The sequence below is a fragment of the Schistocerca nitens genome, chromosome 6, assembly GCF_023898315.1.
Source record: "Schistocerca nitens isolate TAMUIC-IGC-003100 chromosome 6, iqSchNite1.1, whole genome shotgun sequence".
NCBI lineage: Eukaryota > Metazoa > Arthropoda > Insecta > Orthoptera > Acrididae > Schistocerca > Schistocerca nitens.
This window is the reverse complement of record NC_064619.1, coordinates 679,213,720-679,239,448: the sequence shown is the minus strand read 5'-3', so window position 1 is coordinate 679,239,448 and position 25,729 is coordinate 679,213,720. Positions and strand designations below refer to the sequence as shown.

Genomic DNA, 25,729 nt, shown 5'->3' with positions numbered 1-25,729 from the left:
ACTATGGAACTTTTTGAAATAATTACCTTTGTGGAAGATTTCTGCACCAAAAATAAACATTTTTCTTACTTTTGTTGTCTTTTTCTTGTCACTCTTCATTTTCTATCCCTAAGTACACAGTGTGCGGTTCGATGCTAAGTCCATTGTAGACTCAGAGTCTTCTCAGGCGAGATGGTAGTGGAGCAATGGGCAGACGGACTCCGAACCGGAAACATTTGGAAGGATGGGATTGTATGTTCCATCGTTTGTGTTACAATCGTGCGAAACCTGCCGGAAACCTTGGAACAAAGGTATGGGAACTATATTCAGCTCTTAGACAATATGTCTCAGTATATATATATATATATATATATATATATATATATATATATATATATATATGTGTGTGTGTGTGTGTGTGTGTGTGTGTGTGTGTGTGTGTCATGTGTCTACAGACTGAAATCTATGACTCGCTCTATATGTAAAGTGTGCCTATATCGCTGCCGATCGCAGCTGTTGCGATGGATAGCGACCACTGTATTAGGATTATTTATAACATTTTTATTTGTTTTTTACTTTTAATCCTCTGTTGAAATGAACAGAGCGATCCGTTATGCGGCCTATTGCAGAGTCAAACGTCCCAGTAGCAGGCAGAGGAATTCTCAACTGGGAAAAATATATTTCCCACGCATTTAAAACGAGATGATACGCTGGATGACTAGTGAAATCTGTTTATGTGTATTTCCGAAACTTCATACGAAGGAATGCAAAGCATTCTTTAGACACATCCCCAATCACACCATCAGACATTCTTCAGAATCGACTGCGTTCACGCAATTGTTCCTCTACTACAGATAAGTTCACAGAAGTTTCGCAACAGGAACTACGGTTATTCACTGTGCCGGGACCAGGCCTTTTACGATCGAAACCGAAGTTGTTTCGAAAAGGCGGTAACCTGTGAAGTTCTCGAGGTACTTATTATGTCAGTTTTAATTTGACGTTTTCCTCCTGCCCTCGAAATAAGACCCGCAGCACTAGTTTCGAGAAGAGGTAGAGCGCTGATATGACGCAGCACGACGCAGCCAACAGGAAGGCGGCGACATCTATGAGCACGTACTGGTACCAGGCCAGGTCCATGGCGGCGGACCTCAGGTGCGGCGCCCCCTGGTGCCTGATGACGTACTCCACCCAGTACACCGCCTCCTCCAGCGGCGGCCGGGGGCGGTCCCGGAACAGCTGCGACCGGTGTTTGGCGCGTTCGCGGAACCTGCAACAGAAACAACGACCTGAGCCCCAAACAGGAAACAGCCTATCGTCTCCGTTATACTTGTTTTGCATAATTTGGAATATCACGAAATTACAGGTAACTCTCAATAATGATACTTTTCACATTTAGAAAGTAGGAAACAGAAAGTATCAACAAGCAGAGGACAGAAGTGAATATTACTGCGGTGCTGTAGATTCAGAGAGAAAGAGATGGATAGATAGCACACAGTTCTGGGTCCACTAATGTTTTAACACATTGTACACTACTGGCCATTAAAATTCCTACACCACGAAGATGACTGTCTACAGATGCAAAATTTAACCGACAGGAAGAAGATTCTGTCATATGCAAATGATTAGCTTTTCAGAGCATTCACACAAGGTTGGCGTCGGTGGCGACACCTACAACATGCTGACATGACAAAACTTTCCAACCGATTTCTCATACACAAACAGCAGTTGCCTGGTGAAACGTTGTTGTGATGCCTCGTGTAAGGAGGAGAAATGCGTACCATCACGTTTCCGACTTTGATAAAGGACGGATTGTAGCCTATCGCGATTGCAGTTTATCGTATCGCGACATTGCTGCTCGCGTTGGAATATGGAATCGGTGGGTTCAGGAGGGTAATACGGAACGCCGTGCTGGATCCCAACGGCCTCGTATCACTCACTAGCAGTCGAGATGACAGGCGTCTTATCCGCATGGCTGTAACGGATCGTGCAGCCACGTCTCGATCCCTGAGTCAACAGCTGGGCACGTTTGCAAGACAACAACCATCTGCACGAACAGTTTGACGACGTTTGCAGCAGCATGGACTATCAGCTCGGAGACCATAGCTGAGGTTACCCTTCGCGCTGCATCACAGACAGGAGCACATGCGATGGTGTACTCAACGACGAACCTGGGTGCACGAATTTTTTCGGATGAATCCAGGTTCTGTTTACAGCATCATGATGGTCGCATCCGTGTTTGGCGACATCGCGGTGAACGCACATTGGGAGCGTGTATTCGTCATCGCCATACTGGCGTTATCATCCGACGTGATGGTATGAGGTGCCATTGGTTACACGTCTCGGTCACCTCTTGTTCGCATTGACGGCACTTTGAACAGTGGACGTTACATTTCATATGTGTTACGACCTGTGGCTCTACCCTTCATTCGATCCCTGCGAAACCCTACATTTCAGCACGATAATGCACGACTACATGTTGCAGGTCCTGTATGGGCCTTTCTGGATACAGAAAATGTTCGACTGCTGCCCTGGCCAGCACATTCTCCACATCTCTCACCAATTGAAAACGTCTGGTCAATGGTGGCCGAGCAACTGGCACGTCACAATACGCCAGTCACTACTCTTGATGAACTGTGGTATCGTCTTGAAGCTGCATGGGCAGCTGTACCTGTACACGCCATCCAAGCTCTGTTTGACTCAATTCCCAGGCGTATCAAGGCTGTTATTACGGCCAGAGGTGGTTGTTCTGGGTACTGGTTTCTCAGGATCTATGCACCCAAATTGCGTGAAAATGTAATCACATGTCAGTCCTAGTATAATATCTTTGCTCAATGAATACCAGTTAATCATCTGCATTTCTTATCGGTGTAGCAATTTTATTGGCCAGTAGTGTATATAAGCTGTCGAGTTACCGTGGCGGACAAGTCGCACACAGATCTGCTGATGCGATACAGCACTTATACGACAGCAGTTGTACAGCTCAGCACTACGCAGCCAGCAGGAAGGCGGTGACATACATGAGCAGGTACTGGTACCAGGCCAGGTCCGTGGAGGCAACCTCAGGTGCGCAATACTGGAGCGATTTGCGTGTAATATGTTTGAAAACCCCTCGGTTGGTTTCCGGAGGTATGTGCCACCGGCTGCCCACGCACAGATAACGCAGTTCCCGTACTTAGCTGGCCGGTGGTTTCGCGTCAGCGGAGCTGTCGGATGACAGAGTTTCAGACGTGTTCCATCAGGTGTAGATAGGCAAATTCAGTGATCTCTATGCTACCTGGATGTTGAACTTCACCCATTCTATCGTGCAAGCCATAGATGCTCATATTTCGTTTCTTGCCAAACTACAACATGGCTTCTAGGAAAAGAACAGAAAAGAAAATACTTTTCCATTCCTCTCCCTCATAAGCCTATTACTTCATATGTTGACATAAAGTTCAAAACAAGAAATCAGTGTGCAATTCTTTGTCACATGCAGACCAATGGAAATTTGTTTGTCAAACTACAATATAGCGGACGATGTATTTGCAGACACGCTGCAGTTCTGTATTCAGAGACCAGACTTCTACATCCAGGTTGTATAGAGATCACTGGGCGAATTTGGTGGCCAAAAATCAACGAGACTTCTTCATCATCATGCTCGTCAAACCACTCAATACGACAATGTTTTTCTGTCCGTTTCCGTACAGTCATTAGCAGTGGGCTGTTCTCGTCCAGCCACTTTTTGCTTTGACCATAGAGTTGGCGCATAACTGCACCCCTCCTCTGTACTTCCACTGTCGGAGGGTGGCACGGAACTTAAAGTTCCACCGCCACACCTTCAACGTGCTAAGCTGGGCTGCTATTCAGCCGTTGCTTTGAGTCTCCTCTCACTTGTCCACCGAGACAGTTGGACCGGATCTGAACCGGTGGCGCTGTGTATTAGTAAACTGCCACAAGAAAAAGTCAAATCACTGTATGATTATTGTGGCCTTGCGGCATGAACAGTTATCCAGTTGCAAGAGGTAGCTGCCTTCGGGGAGTACATCAATCGTGAAGGCACCCACCTGGTCCCCAACAATGTTTGTCATATTTCATATATTTATGTACATACTCGGCAAGCCGCAGTTCGGTGCATCGCTGAGGGTATCCTGTACCACTACTAGACGCTTGCTTTCCTGTTCCATAAGTAGACAGAGAGAGAGAGTGAGAGAGAGAGAGAGATAGAGAGAGAGAGAGAGTGAGTGAGAAACGACTGTCTATATAGCTCCGTATGATCTCTTATGGTAGCTTATCTTCGTGGTCCTTACACAAAATCTATTTTGGGGAGAATAGCATCGCTATGCATGCAGCTTCAAACGCTGGTTCTCTTATCAATAGCGTTCCTCGAAAAGAACGCCAACTTCCCTCCAGGGTTTCCTGTTTCAGTTCCCGAAGCATCTCCATTACACTTGTATGTTGTTCGAACCTATTGCTAACAAGGGAACCTCCCCATCGCACCCCCCTCAGATTTAGTTATAAGTTGGCACAGTGGATAGGCCTTGAAAAACTGAACACAGATCAACTGAGAAAACTGGAAGAAGTTGTGTGGAACTGTGAAAAAATAAGCAAAATATACAAACTGATTAATTCATAGGAAGATATGCAATATCAAGGACATTGGGAACGCAGGACCGCCGTGGTCTCGTGGTAACGTGAGCAGCTGCGGAACGAAAGGTCCTTGGTTCAAATCTTCCATCGAGTGAAAAGTTTAATTTTTTATTTTCAGTTTATGTGACAAACTCTTATGTTTTCATCACTTTTTTGGGAGTGATTATCACATCCACAAGAAAACCTAAATCGGGCAAGGTAGAAGAATCTTTTTACCCATTCGCCAAGTGTACAAGTTAGGTGGGTCGACAACACATTCATGTCATGTGACGCACATGCCGTTACCAGTGTCGTATAGAATATATCAGATGTGTTTTCCTGTGGAGGAATCGGTTGACCTATGACCTTGCGATCAAATGTTTTCCGTTCCCATTGGAGAGGCACGTCCTTTCGTCTACTAATCGCACGGTTTTGCGATGCGGTCGCAAAACACACACACTAAACTTATTACAGTGAACAGAGACGTCAATGAACGAACGGACAGATAATAACTATGCAAAAATAAAGAAAGTAAAATTTTCACTCGAGGGAAGACGTGAACCAAGGACCTCTCGTTCCACAGCTGCTCACGCTACCACGGGACCACGGCACTCCTGAGCTCACGATCTCCATGATGTTGCATATGTGGGCCATGGACTACTCAGTTTGTATATTTTGCTTATTTTTTCACCGTTCCACACAGCTTCTTCCTGTTTTCTCAATTGATCTGTGTTCAGTTTATCAAGGCCTATCCACTGTGCCAACTTATAACTAAATCTGAGGGGGGTGCGATGGGGAGGTTCCCTTGTAAGAAATCTAGCAGCCCGCCTCCTTTAATCCGACCTGATACTGATTTCAAACACTCGATCAGTAGTCAACAATACATCGCACTAGCGTCCTATATATGGTCTTTACAGACGAACCACACTTCCCTGAAAGTCTCCTAATAAACCTACATCGACCATTCGCCTCTCCTACCACAATCCTCACATGATCGTTCCATTTCATATCGCTTTGCGATGTTACGGCCAGATATTTAAACGGTGTTCCTTCGATCTGCGCCACATTCCCCATGGAAGCCCAAGAGAATGTCCCACATAGCACAATACTGCCACGTACGGTGAACGGCCGCGGCGTAGTGGATGTTTCGAGCAGTCATTCACCTGCATCGTAACATGCCCAGACACCAATATCTACCTGGTGTAACAAAAACGCCATTCATTCCATCAGGCGACACATTTCCGTTGATCCACATTTCAATGTCGATGACTGCGTGCCCACTGAAATGGTAATTGCCGATGTCACCTACTCATCATGGGAATACTTGAGGTTCGCCTGCTGTGGAACCCCATGTCCAACAATGTGCTCTGGACGGCGTTCTGAGAAACACATTTTCCTGCACCACCATTGTAATGTGTCGCCGTACTTCTCACAGATCGCAGCATACCATTCTTTACTTCAAGCCCCCGCCCTCCAAGTTCGGTGCTGACGTGAGGACATTCAGCACTTTGTCACATACTCGTACAGCCACATTCCACAGAACCTCACGACAGTAGTACACGAACAGCAGACCAGCTTCGCCATCTCGACATGCCTGTACTCAAGGGCGCTGGGCCACAACAATCAGCCTTACGTCACTTTGGGTATGCCCACTTGCTGTCCGTACCGTCACTAGAATGATTCCCCACTCGCCTCTACTCCACTTATATACTCTCCCTATCTTGTAACTTTTGTAAGAACTCCTCACTTTTACTGAGACTCCTGAAATATTTCAGTTTAATCAGTGAGTCCGTAGAGGATGGTATAAGAGGCGTACAGTGTAACTGTCCGTGTTTTTGCATCTGAGGTTTCCGGAGATTAAGGAAACCCATCCCTGGACTGTCTTAGTCAGTTCTCGTGTAGGATTCTTTGAGTCAGCCAGTCAGACAGCAACAGCCGGCCGAGACGCACGCAGCAACAGGGAAGTAACATTTCCTGTGACTTTTACGAGTTCCTAACCATAATCGAATTTTATAATATCATATCTGTGCTTTAGTAGTTTACTTTCTTGAATTTCTGCGTGTTAATTTAATATCTAATACCCACAGTTCTCGCGTTTTCGTTTGCGTCGGAAAATAAATCGATTTTTTGACATATTACAAGTTCCTAATCAGGGGAGAATTATATAATTTCGCCTGAGTACTTCAGTAGTTAGGTTTTTGAATCTCTGCCTATTAAACTAATTGACTAGACACAGTGCCGATAGTCCGATTATCTGGGTAGTTTAGTTTTCCACGAGCTTTAGTACGGATTGCTGTGTGCGGATGCGAGCAGAGTTGGTGACACTTCGCTCTCAGCTCCAGGCTGTACTGGCTTCAAATACACAGCTTGAGACTGCAGCAGTAGATGGGCACCACTGTTGTGGGCCAGCCGTGGATCCAATGGACGTCAAGTCCGTCAGAGTCCTCCCATCGACAAGCAACAAGTGGTAAGGTGACGAAGAGCCTAGCGGCAACGCAATTTCTAAGAAGATCAGTCATCAGTAGTCGGAGTATGCAGGACCGATGACTCATTCCCGGACTAGGACGACGTAACACCGAGACGCTGTTCTCTTAAGAAGGGAGAAATGTCGCAGAATAAGCTGAGTAGCACAGTCACTGTGGTGTAGTGGATGTGATACTGGACTGTTGCATGGAGGGCCGTGAGTTCAAAACTCACCTGAACTGTAAAATCTTAATTTCTATATTCGGTTCGAGGACATTCTAGAAGTATACACAAATTTGAGAATCATTGTACTGGAATGTTCTGTAACTGAATATATAGCGTATGTGTTCTGGCTGGAGGGAGTTCGCTCCGCATTCTTGTACGTGCAAGTGCTGAATAAACCTTCGTTAAGTGAAGTTAGTTTTCGTCATTCATCTAATTACACCTTCTTCTACGTGACAATATAAACCAATGATTCGTCCTCGAATCAACTTATAATGTATTAAAAAATGTTCAAAAACCAACAGGGATGCGTTTCAACATCAGATGAACAATCGATAGACCAATTGCGCTGGATGCTAGGTACTTTGTGAAACAAGATTTTTTCTTCAAGAATATGAATTTGGCGCCCCATGAAATTGTGCCGTACGGGGCAGATACCCCGGTCTGCCCCTCTCCCTCCCCTCCCCCCATAGATCCGGGCCGTAGCTCGGCGGTCGGCGCATCTGACTGCCATGTGACGCACCCGTGTTCAGTTCCCGGCACTGCCAAGCGCTGTCCTCTGGTGGGGTACAGTCAGCCTCGAAGCTGCAACCGAGGATCTACTGAAAGCCGACATACCCGCAACGGCCGGGAACACAGTGTGCGCACCCCGTGCTCCTTCATGTTGTTGTCGATGTTGCTGTTGTGCTGTTGATGCAGATCTCGATGGTAGTCTGTCCTGTGCTAACCTCTTCATCTGTGCATGACTAGCGCATCCTACATTTACTTCAACCTGTTTACTGCATTCAAGCTGGGACTCCGTCTATAATTCTTACCCTCACACACTTACTTCCATTTTCAAATAAACCGTTTCTTGACGCCTGAAAATCTGTCCTGACAGCCTATCCCTTCTTTTTGTCAAAATGTGCTATAAATGTTTGTTCTGTACCACGTCATTTCGTATTCGGTGGTCACCATCTAATTTTCAACGTTCTTCTGCAGCGCCGCAAATCGGAAGTACATGAAACCCATTCGCAATTGCGAATATGGAAAACCATTAGTTGTATAGTGGAAAGACGCCAATGAAAATTTATGCAGGACCGAGACTCGAAGCAGGATTTCCCGCTAATCGAGAGCGCTCGCCTTGCCATTAGGCTATCCGAGCACGGCTCACGGTAAGAGCCAAACTTCCATACGAAAACAACCATGTGTCTACAACGCTTACTTCTGAAGACGGTTTTACTGTGTGAACTTGTGTGCTTTCAACTTGTTCTACAGCAAGTCTTTTTCTCGCCTGCGGCTACATTCCGAGAGTGATAATTTATGAAAACTTGTGACAGCACTAACTCTCATTTATTTCTTCATTTTCGAATGTATGTTCGTCCAGATTATCCCGACTTCCATTTTCTGTAGCTTCCCTATGGCCCCTTTCGTAAATCAGTTCCTTATTAGGAGGTGAAACACATGCTGTAAGGAACAAAGTCCGATGCCTGGGACAGAAAAACCGCAGGCCAGTGATCTGCTAGCGAACAGTTTAGTCCATGCTTCTTCGTCAATCCGCTGCAGTTACATCCACCAACACCCGGAGGCTATATTAAGATACTAAAAATTTTCTCTTTTTCAGTAATGCTTTCCATGTTGGTGCCAGTGCACATTTTATATCCTGTCTACTTCAGCGATTGTCAGTTATTTTGATGCCTAAATAGCAAAACTCATCGACTAGTCATACTGTCTCGTTTGCTAATCTAATTCTCTTAGTATCGCCAAATTTTATTCCACTAACCTTGATTTACTTTCCTTGATGTTCATCTAATAACCTGTTTCTAACACGGTGTTCACACCCTTCATCCCTCTTCAAAGTTGTTTACCGTCTGTGGCAGAACTGCAATATAACAGGCAAACATAGAAGTTTTTATTTCTTCTCCAAAATTGTTCAAATGGCTCTGAGCACTATGGGACTTAACTTCTAAGGTCATCAGTCCCCTAGAACTTAGAACTACTTAAACCTAACTAACCTAAGGACATCACACACATCCATGCCCGAGGCAGGATTCGAACCTGCGACCGTTGCGGTCGCGCGGTTCCAGACTGTAGCGCCTAGAAACGCTCGGCCACCGCGGCCGGCATATCTTCTCCCTGAACTTTAATTGTCTTCCCAAATTTGTTTTTTGTTGCCTTTCTTGCTTGCTCAATGGATATATTCTAGTCATACTCTATACGTTATTGATCTCCCATCATCATCAATGAAAATCGTAATGTGCAATCACACATTGGCGCTCACCACGCTTTCATCTACTGAAAAATAAATAAATAAATCCCACTAGTAAGAGAAGACATGGCCTGAATCACACCCGAGCACCGACTGAGTCCAGTTACTGTACATTGCTGCACCATCGAGACATCATCAGATTTTCATAACAACAGCAACTGTTTTGGAAAATATCAGTTTCATTGAAATTAGGAGTAATATAAAAAAAATGAAGTAAAGGTGCGATCACGCGATGTCTTTTTTTCTGTTCAACTTGGCGCGCACCAACATTTCCGGAAGCGCAACTACGTATCCGCATTTGTGCACGTCTCATTTCCTCAAAATGGAGGCCGTGCGTAAAAGCGCATTGCTTTGCGGGGAGGTTCGGTGGGAAACTCCTGTGCTGTGTAGCAGACGTCAGACAGCTGGCGCCCATGTGTGTTTCGTGGTGCACTGTAGTGTGTTGCTTTAAAGCGGTTTCTGTGCAATAATGTCCGTTGACTACAAAGAAAGCTCGCTTAAGTTTATAGATGCTTAAAGTTGTGGTGAGTTTACTGTAAGACCTTCAGTACACACACCATCAGATTATTTGACTCGTCGCTCTAACGAAGTAGGCGAGTGTCAGCGATATGTCTCGTGGTCTTATCGTGGCGTGTTTATCTTCTGCCGTTAGGTCAGACGATAGAAATGCCACTTGCACGCTTAGAGTACCAGATTGACAGTGACCAACTTTAAACAGAACTTGATTGATTTTCACACACATTTATTAAAATAATAACAAGCATAAAAATTACTTAACTTGGTTCTGGATGCTATTTACAATTGACAATCTGAAGTTCCTTTGGTACTGGTACGTTAATCTTATTCTCACATATATCTCTGATACTTGACAAAAGTGTCTATGCATTAATCTTCATGGCTATGTACAGGAATATGGTAATCTTATCAGGCGCAGACTGAAACTTGACTATAGACTGGTACAGACAAATGTAGAACTCGTACAGACTGGTGCAGACTGGTACAGACTGGTACAGACTGGTGCAGACAAATGCAGACCGACTAATCGGAGGTCTGTACATTCGTTATAATACCTCGCGCGTTCATGTATCACTGCGCGAGTGTGATCTACGAGGAAAAAAGGTTCTACGTTAGCAGCAATCTCATTGACTGCGTAACATATTAATACGCGGATCGGCGGAAGCAGAATTTTTTCCGTCTCTATGGCAGCGCCATCTCGTAGTACGGAGACGGACGAGTGCTGCGCCTGCGCTGTTGTGCTTAGTGGGGCGCGCTCTAGTGGGACAGTTGTCTACGCACTGACTACGCGGAACTATGTACACAACAACAGTCATATGGAATGCTGCTCTAACGATTACGCGAATAAAAATTTGAAGCGTGGTTGGTTCAAATGGCTCTGAGCACTATGGGACTTAACAGCTATGGTCATGAGTCCCCTAGAACTTAGAACTACTTAAACTTAACTAATCTACGGACATCACACAACACCCAGTCATCACGAGGCAGAGAAATGAAGCGTGGTGCGATGAGCGTCAAGTATTAGTCTTCGATCATGTTAGCGCAAAGACTAAGTCTCGAAGCAGGAAGAATCAACCTATAAACCTATCAAAATTGTTTATAAATACTTTGGACAAATATTAATGTTAGGCAACTTAATAGCAGAACATTGGAAGACATAACGGCTGTGCTTACCGCAGTGCCAGTTCTTTCGGACATACATGAATCGTAATTCGGAATAATACAGGCACTGTAACATAGTAACATTTGAAGAGCCTGACATCTGAACGAAAGAAAATACGGGATAGGTAGAACTCCTCAACCTACACTACCCGTACTAGAGATAGAAATGAACAGCACTGATGATGTAAAAAATACACAATTGCAAAACACAACCTCCAGCCTAGTGGGTCCTGGTGTCTACGGCAGTACCTAATATATCGAGCATGAGTTAGCCTTGCGTGGCTCGTGTTCGTGCCATTTCTTATTTTAAATCTTGTTTTTACCGTACTGCCGCCTCGTTATGTTAATTTTCAATTATTGGTGTCACTGAGTTGCTGCCTTGTCTGACCGTGAGCGGCACCATCAGCGCTTATCGATATAGGCGCTGCCGTATTATCTTTGCTGAACTGCTATTACTTTCCGGTCGTCGAGTGTTGTTAGTTCGGACCTGGCAGTGTTTGAGTTGGCACGCGGCACAAGTTCAGTCGGGGCACGGCAGCTGTGAGGTCCGGACCGCCATGACTCGCCCGACGGTTGCCAACGCGAATGATTGGAGTGGCGACGACTTTGGTTGGTCGTCGGTCGGTCGTCTTGTCGGACGACGTGTATGTGGCCGGCGATCGCTTATGGGTTGGCTGTGTGTGCCGACGCGTGATTCGTCCCTGTTATCGTAGAGTCACTGCCATTAGCATTGTCTGGTTCTTCGTGCAAGTGTTCGTGGAACTGTGTGTAGTTTGTTTGATTTTGATTAACAAGTTATTTTAAATATTGTCGGCGTACTGGCTCTGAGGAGTCGGTCGTTTGGCGTGGAGCAGTGAGGAATTCTCAGCGGGGCGGAGTTTGACTGCGCCCACTGGTGGTCTCTACGTGGTGTCGGAGAGTGTGGCGCTGTTCTCATTGCTACGAGGTCCGTGGCTTACTGACCCTGGACACGAAATTTGAGGTTTGATTTAACCTATCAGCAAGTCAAGACTGTTCACATTGTGTCGTTTGGAGTTTGTCGCCGGCTTTCGGATAATCCAGTTTTCAAGTTGGGAAATTGTAGTCACCCTCCGGTGGAGTTTCACTGTATTTGCTTATTTGAATTGAAGTGCACCAGCGGAATCTTCTGCCTTGTGGATGATAATGTTCCGGTTACCTGCCGTGGGCGTTGACGTCAATTTCAGGCAGCGTTGTTGCTGTCCAGCACGGGTAGTTTGACAGCTCCATGTATCATTATTGATTGTGGGTGCCAATATCTTCTACGTTGTTCCGTTGAACTCCCTGTTGTATCCTGGTATGGTGAAGTGGAAGTTATCTTGTCGGTGGGTCCGTTGACTGTCGGTCGGTTGGGTTGTCGTCTGATCGTGAATGGTTGGCACGACTGGCTGTCTCACCTAGGCGAGCATTAATGTTCGAATTAAAGGCCGACCCTCGAACATTTGGACGCTCTTGTGTGTACTACCTTATTTTTTAAAAATCTTTTCTTGTTGTTCGTACTTGTTTGGCTTCTAGCCAGTTTTGTGTTTTAAATTAGAGTTGTTTTACTCTTAAGGCCGCCAGCCTAGTTTAAAGTACTCTTGCACGTAAGCTCTTTGGCATTTAAAAAAAATTGAATTTTTTTAAGTCTTCGGCCTTCAGCCGATTTGAATTTAACTTACTTCAGCCTAACTGAAGCGCTGTTTTAAGATAAGCCTTCCTGATTATGCTTGAGTTTTAAGTTGTTGGCCTTCAGCCGTTTTTAAATTAAAGTGGCTTTCAGCCGATAATTAAATCCTAAAGATTAAGAAAGCACTCCGTCTGTCTCTGACAGAATTACAATGTCATCGGCGAACCTCAAAGATGGTATTTCTTATGCATGGATTAATACCTACTCCGAACTTTTCTTTTGTTTCCTTTACTGCTTGCTCAATATACAGCTTGAATAACATCGGGGATAGGCTACAACCCTGTCTCACTCCATTCCCAACCACTGCTTCCCTTTCATGTCCCTCGACCCTTATAACTGCCATCTGGTTTCTGTACAAATTGTAAATAGCCTTTCGCTCCCTTATTTTACCCCTGCCACCTTCAGATTTTTGAAAGAGAGTATTCCAGTCAACATTGTCAAAAGCTTTCTCTAAGTCTATGAATGCTAGAAACGTAGGTTTGCCTTTCCTTAATCTTTCTTCTAACAAGGGAACCTCCCCATTGCACCCCCCTCAGATTTAGTTATAAGTTGCCACAGTGGAAAGGCCTTGAAAAATTGAACACAGATCAATCGAGAAAACAGGAAGAAGTTGTGTGGAACTATGAAAAAATAAGCAAAATATACAAACTGAGTAGTCCACGTGCTAGATAGGCAACATCAAGGCCAATTAGAGTTCAGTAGCGCCGTGGTCCCGTGGTTAGCGTGAGCAGCTGCGGAACGAAAGGTCCTCGGTTCAAGTCTTCCACCAAGTGAAAATTTCAATTTTTTATTTTCAATTTGTGTCAGACTCTTATGTTTTCATCACTTTTTTGGGAGTGATTATCACATCCACAAGAAAACCTAAATCGGGCAAGGTAGAAGAATCTTTTTACCCATTCGCCAAGTGTACAAGTTAGGTGGGTCGAAAACATATTCCTGTCATGTGACGCACATGCCGTCACCAGTGTCGTATAGAATATATCAGACGTATTTTCCTGTAGAGGAATCGGTTCACCTATGACCTTGCGATCAAATGTTTTCTGTTCCCATTGGAGAGGCTCGCACTTTCGTCTACTAATCGCACGGTTTTGCGGTGCGGTCGCAAAACACAGACACTAAACTTATTACAGTGAACAGAGACGTCAATGAACGAACGGACAGATCATAACTTTGCGAAAATAAAGAAAGTAAAATTATAAGTCGACGGAAGACTTGAACCAAGGACCTCTCGGTCCGCAGCTACTCACGCTAACCACGGGACCACGGCGCTCCTTGAATTCCACTGTGCTTGACGTTGCCTATCTTAGCATGGACTACTCAGTTTGTATATTTTACTATTTTTTTCATATTTCCACACAACTTCTTCCTGTTTTCTCGATTGATCTGTGCTCAGTTTTTCAAGGCCTATCCACTGTGCCAAGTTATAACTAAATCTGAGGGGGGTGCGATGGGGAGGTTCCCTAGTAAGATAAGTCGTAGAGTCAATATTGCGTCACGTGTTCCAATATTTCTACGGAATCCAAACTGATCTTCCCCGAGATGGGCTTCGGTGTAGATATAGATGTATAAAATTTTAAACTTCAATTATGCGGCTGCGGGGTTCACGCGAAAGTCTGAAGAGTGTTTTGAGGTTCAACGCTATCCGCTACTGGAGACGGAGGGATCCCCAAATGAAGGAAAGGGAAACAGATTGAAGGTGCAGCGCGATCCTAAGTTGACAGTTCTCTCCGCGGGCCTCACCTGGAGTCGCTGAGCAGCCGCTGGAGCGCCTCCCGGAACGAGCGGTCGTCGATGTCGTCGTAGAGCAGCTGGAGGCCACTGCCGGCGGCGACCGCCCTGGCCGAGTTGACGAACTGGTCCGAGAACAGCGGCAGCGTCAGAGTCGGTACGCCCGCAGCTACCGCCTCCTGCATGCCCAGCAGCCCACCGTGTGATATGAAGAGCCGCACGTTGGGATGGTCTGCAAGGCAGGGCGACCTTCTGCAGGCATCCGCAAGGTACCAGGCAAAGTGCTACGGAAGCGAATAGTGGAAGCGTTTCTTCCGTCTCCCTTTGTCAGAAAAGTTCCAGGACAGGTATCTTTTATTCCTGATTTTGCAATACTAAAAGGAAACAAATGTTGCTTTTATGTTACCACGTATGTGTGCGTCCTTGAAATGACCTTGGCCATGCTTCTGCACAAACTCACTAGGTGGCATGCCTGTGCTTAGCAACACACTGTTTGGGTTCTTGGCGCATTACTTACAGTGACACAGTGGATACTCAATCTGAGCACAGAGTGAACAGCTGCATTAAGCTTGTAAGTAGGCTGTTTAGGTTTTTATGTTGGTAACGCCACGTAGCGCTCTGTATGAAAATCACTGGCTAGTGCTGTGTGCAGTCTGTGACCGGATGGCATTGTTGGAATATCGCTATTGTAGTGTTGGGCAGTTGGATGTGAACAGCGTGTAGCGTTGTACAGTTGGAGGTGCGCCGCCATCAGTGGTAGATGTGGGCAGAGAGATGGCGGAGTTTTGAGAGCGGATGATCTGGACGTGTGTCCATCAGAGACAGTAATTTTGTAAGACTGGATGTCATGAACTGATATATGTATTATGACTTTCGAGGATATAAGATGAACATCAACAAAAGCAAAACGAGGATGCTGAGGGAATCAGATTAGGAAATGAGACACTTAAAGTAGTAAAGGAGTTTTGCTATTTGGGGAGCAAAATAACTGATGATGGTCGAAGTAGAGAAGATATAAAATGTAGACTGGCAATTGCAAGGAAAGCGTTTCTGAAGAAGAGAAATTTGTTAACATCGAGTATAGATTTAAGTGTCAGGAAGTCGTTTCTGAAAGTATTTGTATGGAGTGTAGCCATGTATGGAAGTGAAATATGGACGATAAATAGTTTAGACAAGAAGAGAATAGAAGCTTTTGAAATGTGGTGCTACAGAAGAACGCTGAAGATTAGATGGGTAGATCACATAACTAATGAGGAAGTACTGAATAAAATTGGGGAGAAGAGGAGTATGTGGCACAACTGGACAAAAAGAAGGGACCGGTTGGTAGGACATGTTCTGAGGCATCAAGGGATCACAAATTTAGCATTGGAGGGCAGCGTGGAGGGTAAAAATCGTAGAAGGAGACCAAGAGATTAATACACTAAGCAGATTCAGAAGGATGTGGGTTGCAGTAGGTACTGGGAGATGAAGAAGCTTGCACAGGATAGGGTAGCATGGAGACCTGCATCAAACCAGTGTCAGGACTGAAGAGGACAACAACAACAACAACGACTTTGGACACTATTAAGGTATATACATTGTTTGTTCTCTATCAAAATCTTTCATTAACTAACTATGGCTATCAGTAGTTAGAGCTTTTAGTAGTTTGAATCTTTTATTTAGCTGACAGTATTGGCGCTCGCTGTATTGCAGTAGTTCGACTAACGAAGATTTTTGTGAGGTAAGTGATTCATGAAAGGTATAAGTTATTGTTAGTCAGGGCCATTCTTTTGTAGAGATTATTGAAAGTCAGTTTGCGTTGCGCTAACAATATCGTGTGTTAGTTTAGTGTTGATCAGAATAAGTAAAGAGCGAAATGTCTGAGTACGTTCTGTTCTGCTCAGCTGTTTGAAAATGAAATTATGTAAGAGATTTACCAGCACAGTACTTCATAAATTTTTCTAAGGGGACGTTTCAAGCTTCGGAAAACCCCAAGTGAAACCTGGATAGTGGTGAAGCAAGCGTATGCTGGCGAGGGACTTTCAAGACGTCGTGTTTGCCAGTGTCACAAAAGGTTTCGTGAAGGCAGAGATTCGGTAAAAGACGATCTCAGAGCTGGGCGCCCGCCTAGAGCAGATACCGCTGCAGATGTGGTTCAAATGGTTCAAATGGCTCTGAGCACCATGGGACTCAACATCGGAGATCATCAGTCCCCTAGAACTTAGAACTACTTAAACCTAACTAACCTAAGGACATCACACACATCCATGCCTGAGGCAGGATTCGAACCTGCTACCGTAGCAGTGGCGCGGTTCCGGACCGAAGCGCCTAGAACCGCTCAGCCACCACGGCCGGTGCAAATGTGAAGCGTCTAAGGCAGTCGTTGCAAGAAAACCGTCATGTAACTGTGCTTGCGATATCATAAGAACTGCCCCGAGGGGTACCCACGTGGTCTAGGCACCTTGCCACGGCTCGCGTGGCTCACCCCATCGGAAGTGGGAGTTCTCCCTCGGTCATGGGCGTGTGTGTATTGTCCTGATCGTAAGTTAGTTTGAGTTAGATTAAGTAGTCTGTAAGCCGATGACCTCAGCAGTTCGGTCCCATGGGAACTTACTACAAATTTCCAATTTCAGAAGAACTTAATGTGAATCATGATGTGTGTCACAAGATCTGATGCGAAAATTTAGCGAAACAGAAACCTAATCCAAAAGTCATCCCTCACCAACTAACCGTCGAACATGAAGAGGAAAGACGAAGCATTTCTGCTGAACTACTGGATACAGCAAGTTGTGATTCTGCATTTGTGTCTAAGATTATTGTGAGGGATGAAAATTGGTTCTGCCAGTGTGACTCTCACACGATGCGTGAAAGTGCTGAACGGCTGAGTCCTGGATAAACAGCTTCAAAAGAAGTCTGTTCAAATGTCTCTCAGAACTATGCGACTTAACTTCTGAGGTCATCAGTCGCCTAGAACTTAGAACTAATTAAACCTAACTAACCTAAGGACATCACACACATCCATGCCCGAGGCAGGATTCGAACCTGCGACCGTAGCGGTCGCTCGGCTTCAGACTGTAGTGCCTAGAACCGCACGGCCACCCCGGCCGGCAAAAGAAGTCTAATGACAACCTTCGAGAAGAAAGACAATGTTGATCGCATTCTTTGAGAGTAAAGAATTAGTTCTCCGTGAGTGTGTTCCTCCAAGTCAAACACTGAATTGAACTCTTTACATCAAAATCTTGAAATGTTTGCGACAAGCATTTCGACGTCGCCGCCGTGATTTGTGGCATTCTCAGGATTGATTCTTACTGTATGACAATATAAGACCCCATACTGCTTTTCTGTTATCGAGTATCTGACCAGAGATTCTGTTATTGCCATCCCACTTCCGCCATATTTGCCCAATGTCTCATCTTGAGATTTTCTCTCGCTTCCGTGAGCGAAAAGGCGACTGAAAGAAAGGCTTCCTGAAGATATCGCAGGCATCCAACGGGCTATGACAAATGAGCTTACATATATCGCAGTCGCATATTTCACTGCTTGCTTCCAAGACCTCCAGTAACGTTTATCTTCGTACATACACATTTAAATTTGACTAAGATGTGACACAGCTGGTATACTTTTTATTAAAAATGAAACTCCTCCAGCTGTACTTCAGATTTTGTATTTATTCGGCAACTAGTTTCGAAGTTGCGTCAACGCCATCTTCAGGTCCGTACACTTTGATGAAATCAACTGTGTGTGGCTCAGTTCTAGAAGTCCGCGGTGAGACCCACACGTGTTCCACATACAACGTCGAAACTAGTTGCCGAATAAATACAAAATCTTAAGTACAGCTGGAGGAGTTTCATTTTTAATAAAAGAAACGTTGGTAGTTCTGTACAGGTACCCACGGGGACTATTTCGGTAGGATTTAGGATCGGTACTTGTTAAGTGTTAAGTGTAATTGACTATCCTAAAAATAAAAAAAAAAAAAAAAAAAAAAAAAAAAGAGGAACACCACTCCTGGAAGTATTCTGACAAAGTAAGAGTGCATTCAGGTCTACATTTGGAGGAAGGACAAAAATACGGAAAACTCAAAGGCACAAGGCAATACAAAACCTAAAGCGATGCAGGAAACCTGTTTGCATTCAAAACGACCTCCAGACGTTTCGGAATGGATAACAACAGCTGCTTCATGGTTTTTAAGGGAATCGTATGCTATCTCTTCCTTCAAAACACTTGCCACTTCAGGTACCGATGTTTCAGGTGAATAGAGATCAAGTAACCTTTCTCTCTAAAGCAGACCACCAACACGCAATAATATTGTGATATGGTGACTGTAATGGCGAAAATTCATTTTCGTGCTCACGAAACCAGCCTTGGATGGTGTGAGCTGTGTTAGCAGGGGTCCTATCACCTTCACAGCATCATCACTGGAGACGAAATATTGTACCATGGGATGGATCTAGTTAGCCAAAATGGTGAGACAATGCTTGGCAGAAATGCAGCTTTGCAGAGTACCCACAGTGCCCACAGAATACAGCAATATGGCTGCACAAAACACCTCGGAAACCCTCCCATGTTTCACTCTTGAGACGTAAATTCAGCGCGAAGTTGGAAACAGTGTGAAACAAGACTAATCTGGCCCAAGGACTTTCTTCCATTCCTCTACAGTCCAGATTTAAGTACTGTCCTTGGCAGATTTCTATCATGAAAGTACTTCCACTTATGGCATGTATCGGTTAGAAAAATGCACCGATTATGACTGATATCGGTCGGCATCGATTTCCTACAGGATAAATAAATTATGTGTCCGCGACTGGTTACTACCTTCTTTATAATTTTATATTCCACGGTCGCTGCACAGAAAGGGAACCTTATGGAGCCCAACATTCATCAAGTTTTCCAGTTTTGGACATTTGCATTACTGACGAGTGGTTGTGAATTTCCAGCTCGCCCTGCAGTTCCCTGCATAAGGAGCTGCCTTAGTGTTGTTTTGGTGCTGACAGGTTTCGCGAGTGCGACATTCAGTTCTGCAGCGACTTTTGCAGCTGTCTCCCTCTTTCCGTCGCAAGCCTCGTGAACCATACTACATTACAAGCCATTAAAATTGCTACACCACGAAGATGACGCACTACAGAAGCGAAATTTAACCGACAGCAAGAAGATGCTGTGATATGGAAATGATTAGCTTTTCAGAGCATTCACACAAGGTTGGTACCGGTGGCGACACCTGCAACGTGCTGACATGACGAAAGTTTCCAACCGATTTCTCATACACAAACAGCAGTTGACCGGCGTTGCCTGGTGAACCGTTGTTGTGATGCTTCGTGTAAGGAGGAGAATTGCGTACTATTATGTTTCCGACTTTGATAAAGGTCGGATTGTAGCCTATCGCGATTACGGTTTATCGTATCGCGACATTGCTGCTCGCGTTGGTCGAGATCCAATGACTGTTAGCAGAATATGGAATCGGTGGCTTCATGGGGGTAATACGAAACGCCGTGCTGGATCCCAACGGCCTCGTATCACTAGTAATCGAGATGACAGGCATCTTATCCGCATGGCTGTAACGGTTCTTGCAGACAAGTCTCGATCCCTCAGTCAGCAGATGGGGACGTTTGCAAGACAACAGCCATCTGCAAGAACAGTTCGACGACGTTTGCAGCAGCATGGACTACCAGCTCGGAGACCATGGCTGCGGTTACCCTTGACGCTGCATCACAGAAAGGAGCGCCTGCGATGGTGTACTCAATGACGAACCTGGGTGCACGAATAGCAAAACGTCATTTTTTCGGATGAATCCAAGTTCTGTTTACAGCATCATGACGGTCGCATCCGTGTTTGGCGACAGCGCGGTGAACGCACATTCTAAGCGTGTATTCGTCATCGCCATTCTGGCGTATCACTCGGCGTGATGGTATGGGGTGCCATTGGTTACACGTCTCGGTCACCTCTTGTTCGCATTGACGGCACTTTGAACAGTGGACGTAACATTTCAGATGTGTTACGACCTGTGGCTCTACCCTTCATTCGATCCCTACGAACCCCTACATTTCAGCAGGGTAATGCACGACCGCATGTTGCAGGTCTTGGACGGGCCTTTCTGGATACAGAAAATGTTCGACTGCTGCCCTGGCCAGCACATTCTCCAGATCTATCACCAACTGAAAACGTCTGGTCAATGGTGGCCGCGTAACTGGTTCGTCACAATGCGTGAGTCACTACTCTTGATGAACTGTGGTATCGTGTTGAAGCTGCTTGGGCAGCTGTGCCTGTACACGGCATCCAAGCTCTGTTTGTCGCAGTGCTCAGGCATATCAAGGCCGTTATTACGGCCAGAGGCGGTTGTTCTGGGTACTGATTTCTCAGGATCTATGCATCCAAATTCCGTGGAAATGTAATCACGTGTCAGTTCTAGTATAATATATTTGTCCAATGAATACCCGTTTATCATCTGCACTTCTTCTTGGTGCAGCAATTTTAATGGCCAATAGTGTATATCACGATCACTTGACACACAGTTTCGTCCACGTTCTGACTTAGCACATGATATTTTTTCACTTTCGCTGTATGTGGTATAAATCTTCCCACACGGTGCCTCTGGAGACACCAAAAACTTCAGCTCCCTTGGCTACGGAGGCACCCTTCATACGACCACCAACACTTTGCCCACGTTCGAATGCTCCGACAGAACGCACTCGTAACTACACAGAACACGGTTCTGGCCACTACTGACACTCGCAACGTGCTGATGACACCGCACAGGTGATCTTCGTAGTCAGACGCAGCAGCGCAACCTGCGAGTTTGGCTGTACATGCATTTATGTTCAATGCATGCATTTCTCGCAGTATTTTAATACTTTTGTCCATCACCTGTATATGACTCTCATCATACTGCTGATGACATGATTTACACCAGACGATATATTACGAGGTAACTAGACAAAACTCCAATTTTTCTAAATTTCTCGCAGTAATGTAATAATAATCACTGTTTAAATCTAATTTAGGCGGATCTTTAAAAATCTCAAAAAATACTTCAAAACTCAGGGTGAACGAAAAATTCACATCTCTAAAATTTTCGAAGTATTTTTGATTTGATACGTTTTCCAAAAACCAACCTGAACAACATGTTCAAATGTGTGTGAATTCCTAAGGGACCAAACTGCTGAGGTCATCGGTCCCTAGACTTACAAACTACTTAAACTAACTTATGCTAAGAACAACACACACACCCATGCCCGAGGGAGGACTCGAACCTCCGGCGGGAGGGACCGCGCAGTCCATGACATGGCGCCCTAAACCGCGCAGCCACTCCGCGCAGCCTGAGCAACATATTGGGAATTGAAAAATGTAACAAACATGTGAAAAAACGCTTATTTTTCCACATTCTTGAGCTAATCCAACCAAAAAAATCAGAGTATTGTTAAAATTAATAAAAATAATGAAAGTTTAAATAGTTTATTTGCCAACAAAAATTAAATCCTGGAAATAATTGAACAAAAATTCAGAACGTAACAAAAAGGAAGAAAGTGTAGGCCCACCGTGGGTTTGAACTTAACAGTAACGAAGGAAGGAACCGAAAAAGTAGTACAGTGAGTGAATAAAAACAAACAGTGAAGTGTGAGTAGTCAGAGTGATAACAGTGACTGAATATGAATCGAAAATAAAGAGTGAAAAGTGTGTAAAGTGTACTTAGTGAATTTCTTAATAAAAAGTTGGACAATGCCCAAACGTAAAGGAGGAGGGGATCTTGCCATTTCTGAAGCAAAGCGGCGAAAACAAAAACGACAGCAAAAAAACGAAACAGATGAAGAGCGCGAAGTACGTTTTAAGTTCCCAACGAACGAGGATGAGCACCGTGAGAAGCAGAGAAATCGAAGAACAACGAAATTAACGGACAGAAGAATCAAGAATTGCGATGCAGTCTTATAGTAAAAGACCGTGAGTTAAAGGTAGTCTTGAAAATATCACCCTACGACAAGCAAGCACGACGACAAGCAAACAGTACAACCTAACAAATGAAACATTCCACTGCGACCCGTCGAAAGAATATAACAAACACAAACATGTTGTGATCGGAAAAATGGATAACATCTGTCAATTTTGCAACGCAAAAAAAATTCAGTACAGAAACACAAGAACTCTATTGCATGAATCGAAAAATTCGATTACCACCACTGGAGGCATCTCCGCAGGAATTTTTACATTACATGATCGAGGAAAGGCCGCTGTGGTCTAGCGGTTCTGGCGCTGCAGTCTGGAACCGCGGGACTGCTACGGTCGCAGGTTCGAATCCTGCCTCGGGCATGGGTGTGTGTGATGTCCTTAGGTTAGTTAGGTTTAAGTAGTTCTAAGTTCTAGGGGACTTATGACCTAAGATGTTGAGTCCCATAGTGCTCAGAGCCATTTGAACCATGATCGAGGAAACTCCAGAATCAAAACATGTTCTTCAAAATATGAAAGCGTACAACGCCTGTTTCCAAATGACTTCTGTAGGTGTCACTTCGATCAACGTTACCACAGATGAAATCGATTATGTTTCTCCATACAAGGACAAATCTATCACAACATGGGACGCTTTCCACCACTACTCATAGAAGACCGTGAATTTCTGCAAGTATATTTCATCGGAATAGAAAAGCAACTGGAATCACTCAACAGAGGAAAGTCCACAGGACCTGACAGGATACCAATTCGATTCTACACAGAGTACGCAAAAGAACTTGCCCCCCTTCTAACAGCCGTGTACGGCAAGTCTCTAGAGGAACGGAAGGTTCCAAATGATTGGAAAAGAGCACAGGTAGTCCCAGTCTTCAAGAAGGGTCGTCGAGCAGATGCGCAAAACTATAGACCTATATCTCTGACGTCGATCTGTTGTAGAATTTTAGAACATGTTTTTTTCTCGAGTATCATGTCGTTTTTGGAAACCCAGAATCTACTCTGTAGGAATCATCATGGATTCCGGAAACAGCGATCGTGTGAGGCCCAACTCGCTTTATTTGTTCATGAGACCCAGAAAATATTAGATACTGGCTCCCAGGTAGATGCTATTTTCCTTGACTTCCGGAAGGCGTTCGATACAGTTCCGCACTGTCGCCTGATAAACAAAGTAAGAGCCTACGGAATATCAGACCAGCTGTGTGGCTGGATTGAAGAGTTTTTAGCAAACAGAACACAGCATGTTGTTATCAATGGAAAGACGTCTACAGACGTTAAGGTAACCTCTGGCGTGCCACAGGGGAGTGTTATGGGACCATTGCTTTTCACAATATATATAAATGACCTAGTAGATAGTGTCGGAAGTTCCATGCGGCTTTTCGCGGATGATGATGTAGTATACAGAGAAGTTGCAGCATTAGAAAATTGCAGCGAAATGCAGGAAGATCTGCAGCGGATAGGCACTTGGTGCAGGGAGTGGCAACTGACCCTTAACATAGATAATTCTAATGTATTGCGAATACATAGAAAGAAGGATCCTTTATTGTATGATTATATGATAGCGGAACAAACAATGGTAGCAGTACTTCTGTAAAATATCTGGGAGTATGCGTGCGGAACGATTTGAAGTGGAATGATCACATGAAATTAATTGTTGGTAAGGCGGGTACCAGGTTGAGATTCATTGGGAGAGTCCTTAGAAAATGTAGTCCATCAACAAAGGAGGTGGCTTACAAAACACTCGTTCGACCTATGCTTGAGTATTGCTCATCAGTGTGGGATCCGTATCAGACCGGGTTGACGGAGGAGATAGAGAAGATCCAAAGAAGAGCGGCGCATTTCGTCACAGGGTTATTTGGTAGCCGTGATAGCGTTACGGAGATGTTTAGCAAACTCAAGTGGCAGACTCTGCAAGAGAGGCGCTCTGCATCGCGGTGTAGCTTGCTGTCCAGGTTTCGAGAGGGTGCGTTTCTGGATGAGGTATCGAATATATTGGTTCCCCCTACTTATACCTCCCGAGGAGATCACGAATGTAAAATTAGAGAGATTCGAGCGCGCACGGAGGCTTTCAGACAGTCGTTCTTCCCGCGAACCATACGCGACTGGAACAGAAAAGAGTGGTAATGACAGTGGTACGTCAAGTGCCCTCCGCCACACACCGTTGGGTGACTTGCGGAGTATAAATGTAGATGTAGATGTAGAAATGAAGAAACAGAAACTGATCAACTATGCACAAATTCCAATGGATAGAGACGAGAAGTAGTCCAAGATGTACAGAGGATTTTACATAAGTACAGTCAACTGATTCACACATTCAGGACAGCACTAGACCACATGATTTTTGATGACCACAAAATTATAATTCGAGCCTTGCAAGACCACTTGGAGAACTCGTACGTCGATTTAATGCATCTCAGAGAGACGAAGTCGCCATCGTAATTGTGGACAATGAAAACTCAATCCGTGACATAATTGTATAACGAAGAAGACGAGGACTATAACGCAATTCAGAGACACACCGTTCATATCTCGCCCTCCAATATCCATTAATATTTCTGCACTGAGAGGACGGATATCATTTTAATGTGAAACAAATCCAACCTCAAACAGGCATAGAAATAAGCAAAATAGTCACTTCCAAGGAGTTCTACGCTTACCACTTAATGATGAGAGACAATGAAACATACAATAACATTCACAGCACTCGCCGTTTATTCCAACAATTCCCGTAGATATGTACGCAAAAACAGGAGCGGAACAGATGCTTTACTTAAGACTGAATTAGAAGAAACTATGCATGGAAGAATACATTGACCTTCGAGACGCAGTCATAAATGACGGAAACATTGACGACATTGGTACAATGGCAATCTTACCTTCACCATACACAGGAATAATTCAAGATGCCATGACCTACATAAGAAAATATGGACGACTCGACCTCTTCGTAATATTCGCAAGCAACTCGTCGTGGCCAGAAATCAAAGAACAACTAAGATATGGGCAAACCCCCTTGCGTCGACACAACAGCCCGAGTTTTCCGACAATAACAAATAAAATTTATTGAAGGCATCCCACATTACCACATGTTTGGAACCGTTAGGTGCTGGATGTATCCAGACGAATGGCAAAAACGAGGACTGCCTCACTCACACAACCTCATATACACTCCTGGAAATTGAAATAAGAACACCGTGAATTCATTGTCCCAGGAA

General features: G+C 44.7%; 1 protein-coding gene across 1 annotated transcript in view; it reads right to left on the bottom strand.

Annotated features, from left to right (window-relative positions):
• Positions 1-356: 356 nt before the first annotated feature.
• Positions 357-25,729, bottom strand: part of LOC126262415 (UDP-glycosyltransferase UGT5-like) — a 159,855-nt gene continuing 134,482 nt past the window's right edge. The window contains exons 6-7 of the mRNA XM_049959043.1: positions 14,622-14,841; positions 357-1,246 (exon numbers count right to left, since the gene is read on the bottom strand). Of these exons, the coding sequence (XP_049815000.1) occupies positions 958-1,246; positions 14,622-14,841 (509 nt within the window). The 3' untranslated portion in view covers positions 357-957. The remainder of the gene's footprint in view (positions 1,247-14,621; positions 14,842-25,729) is intronic.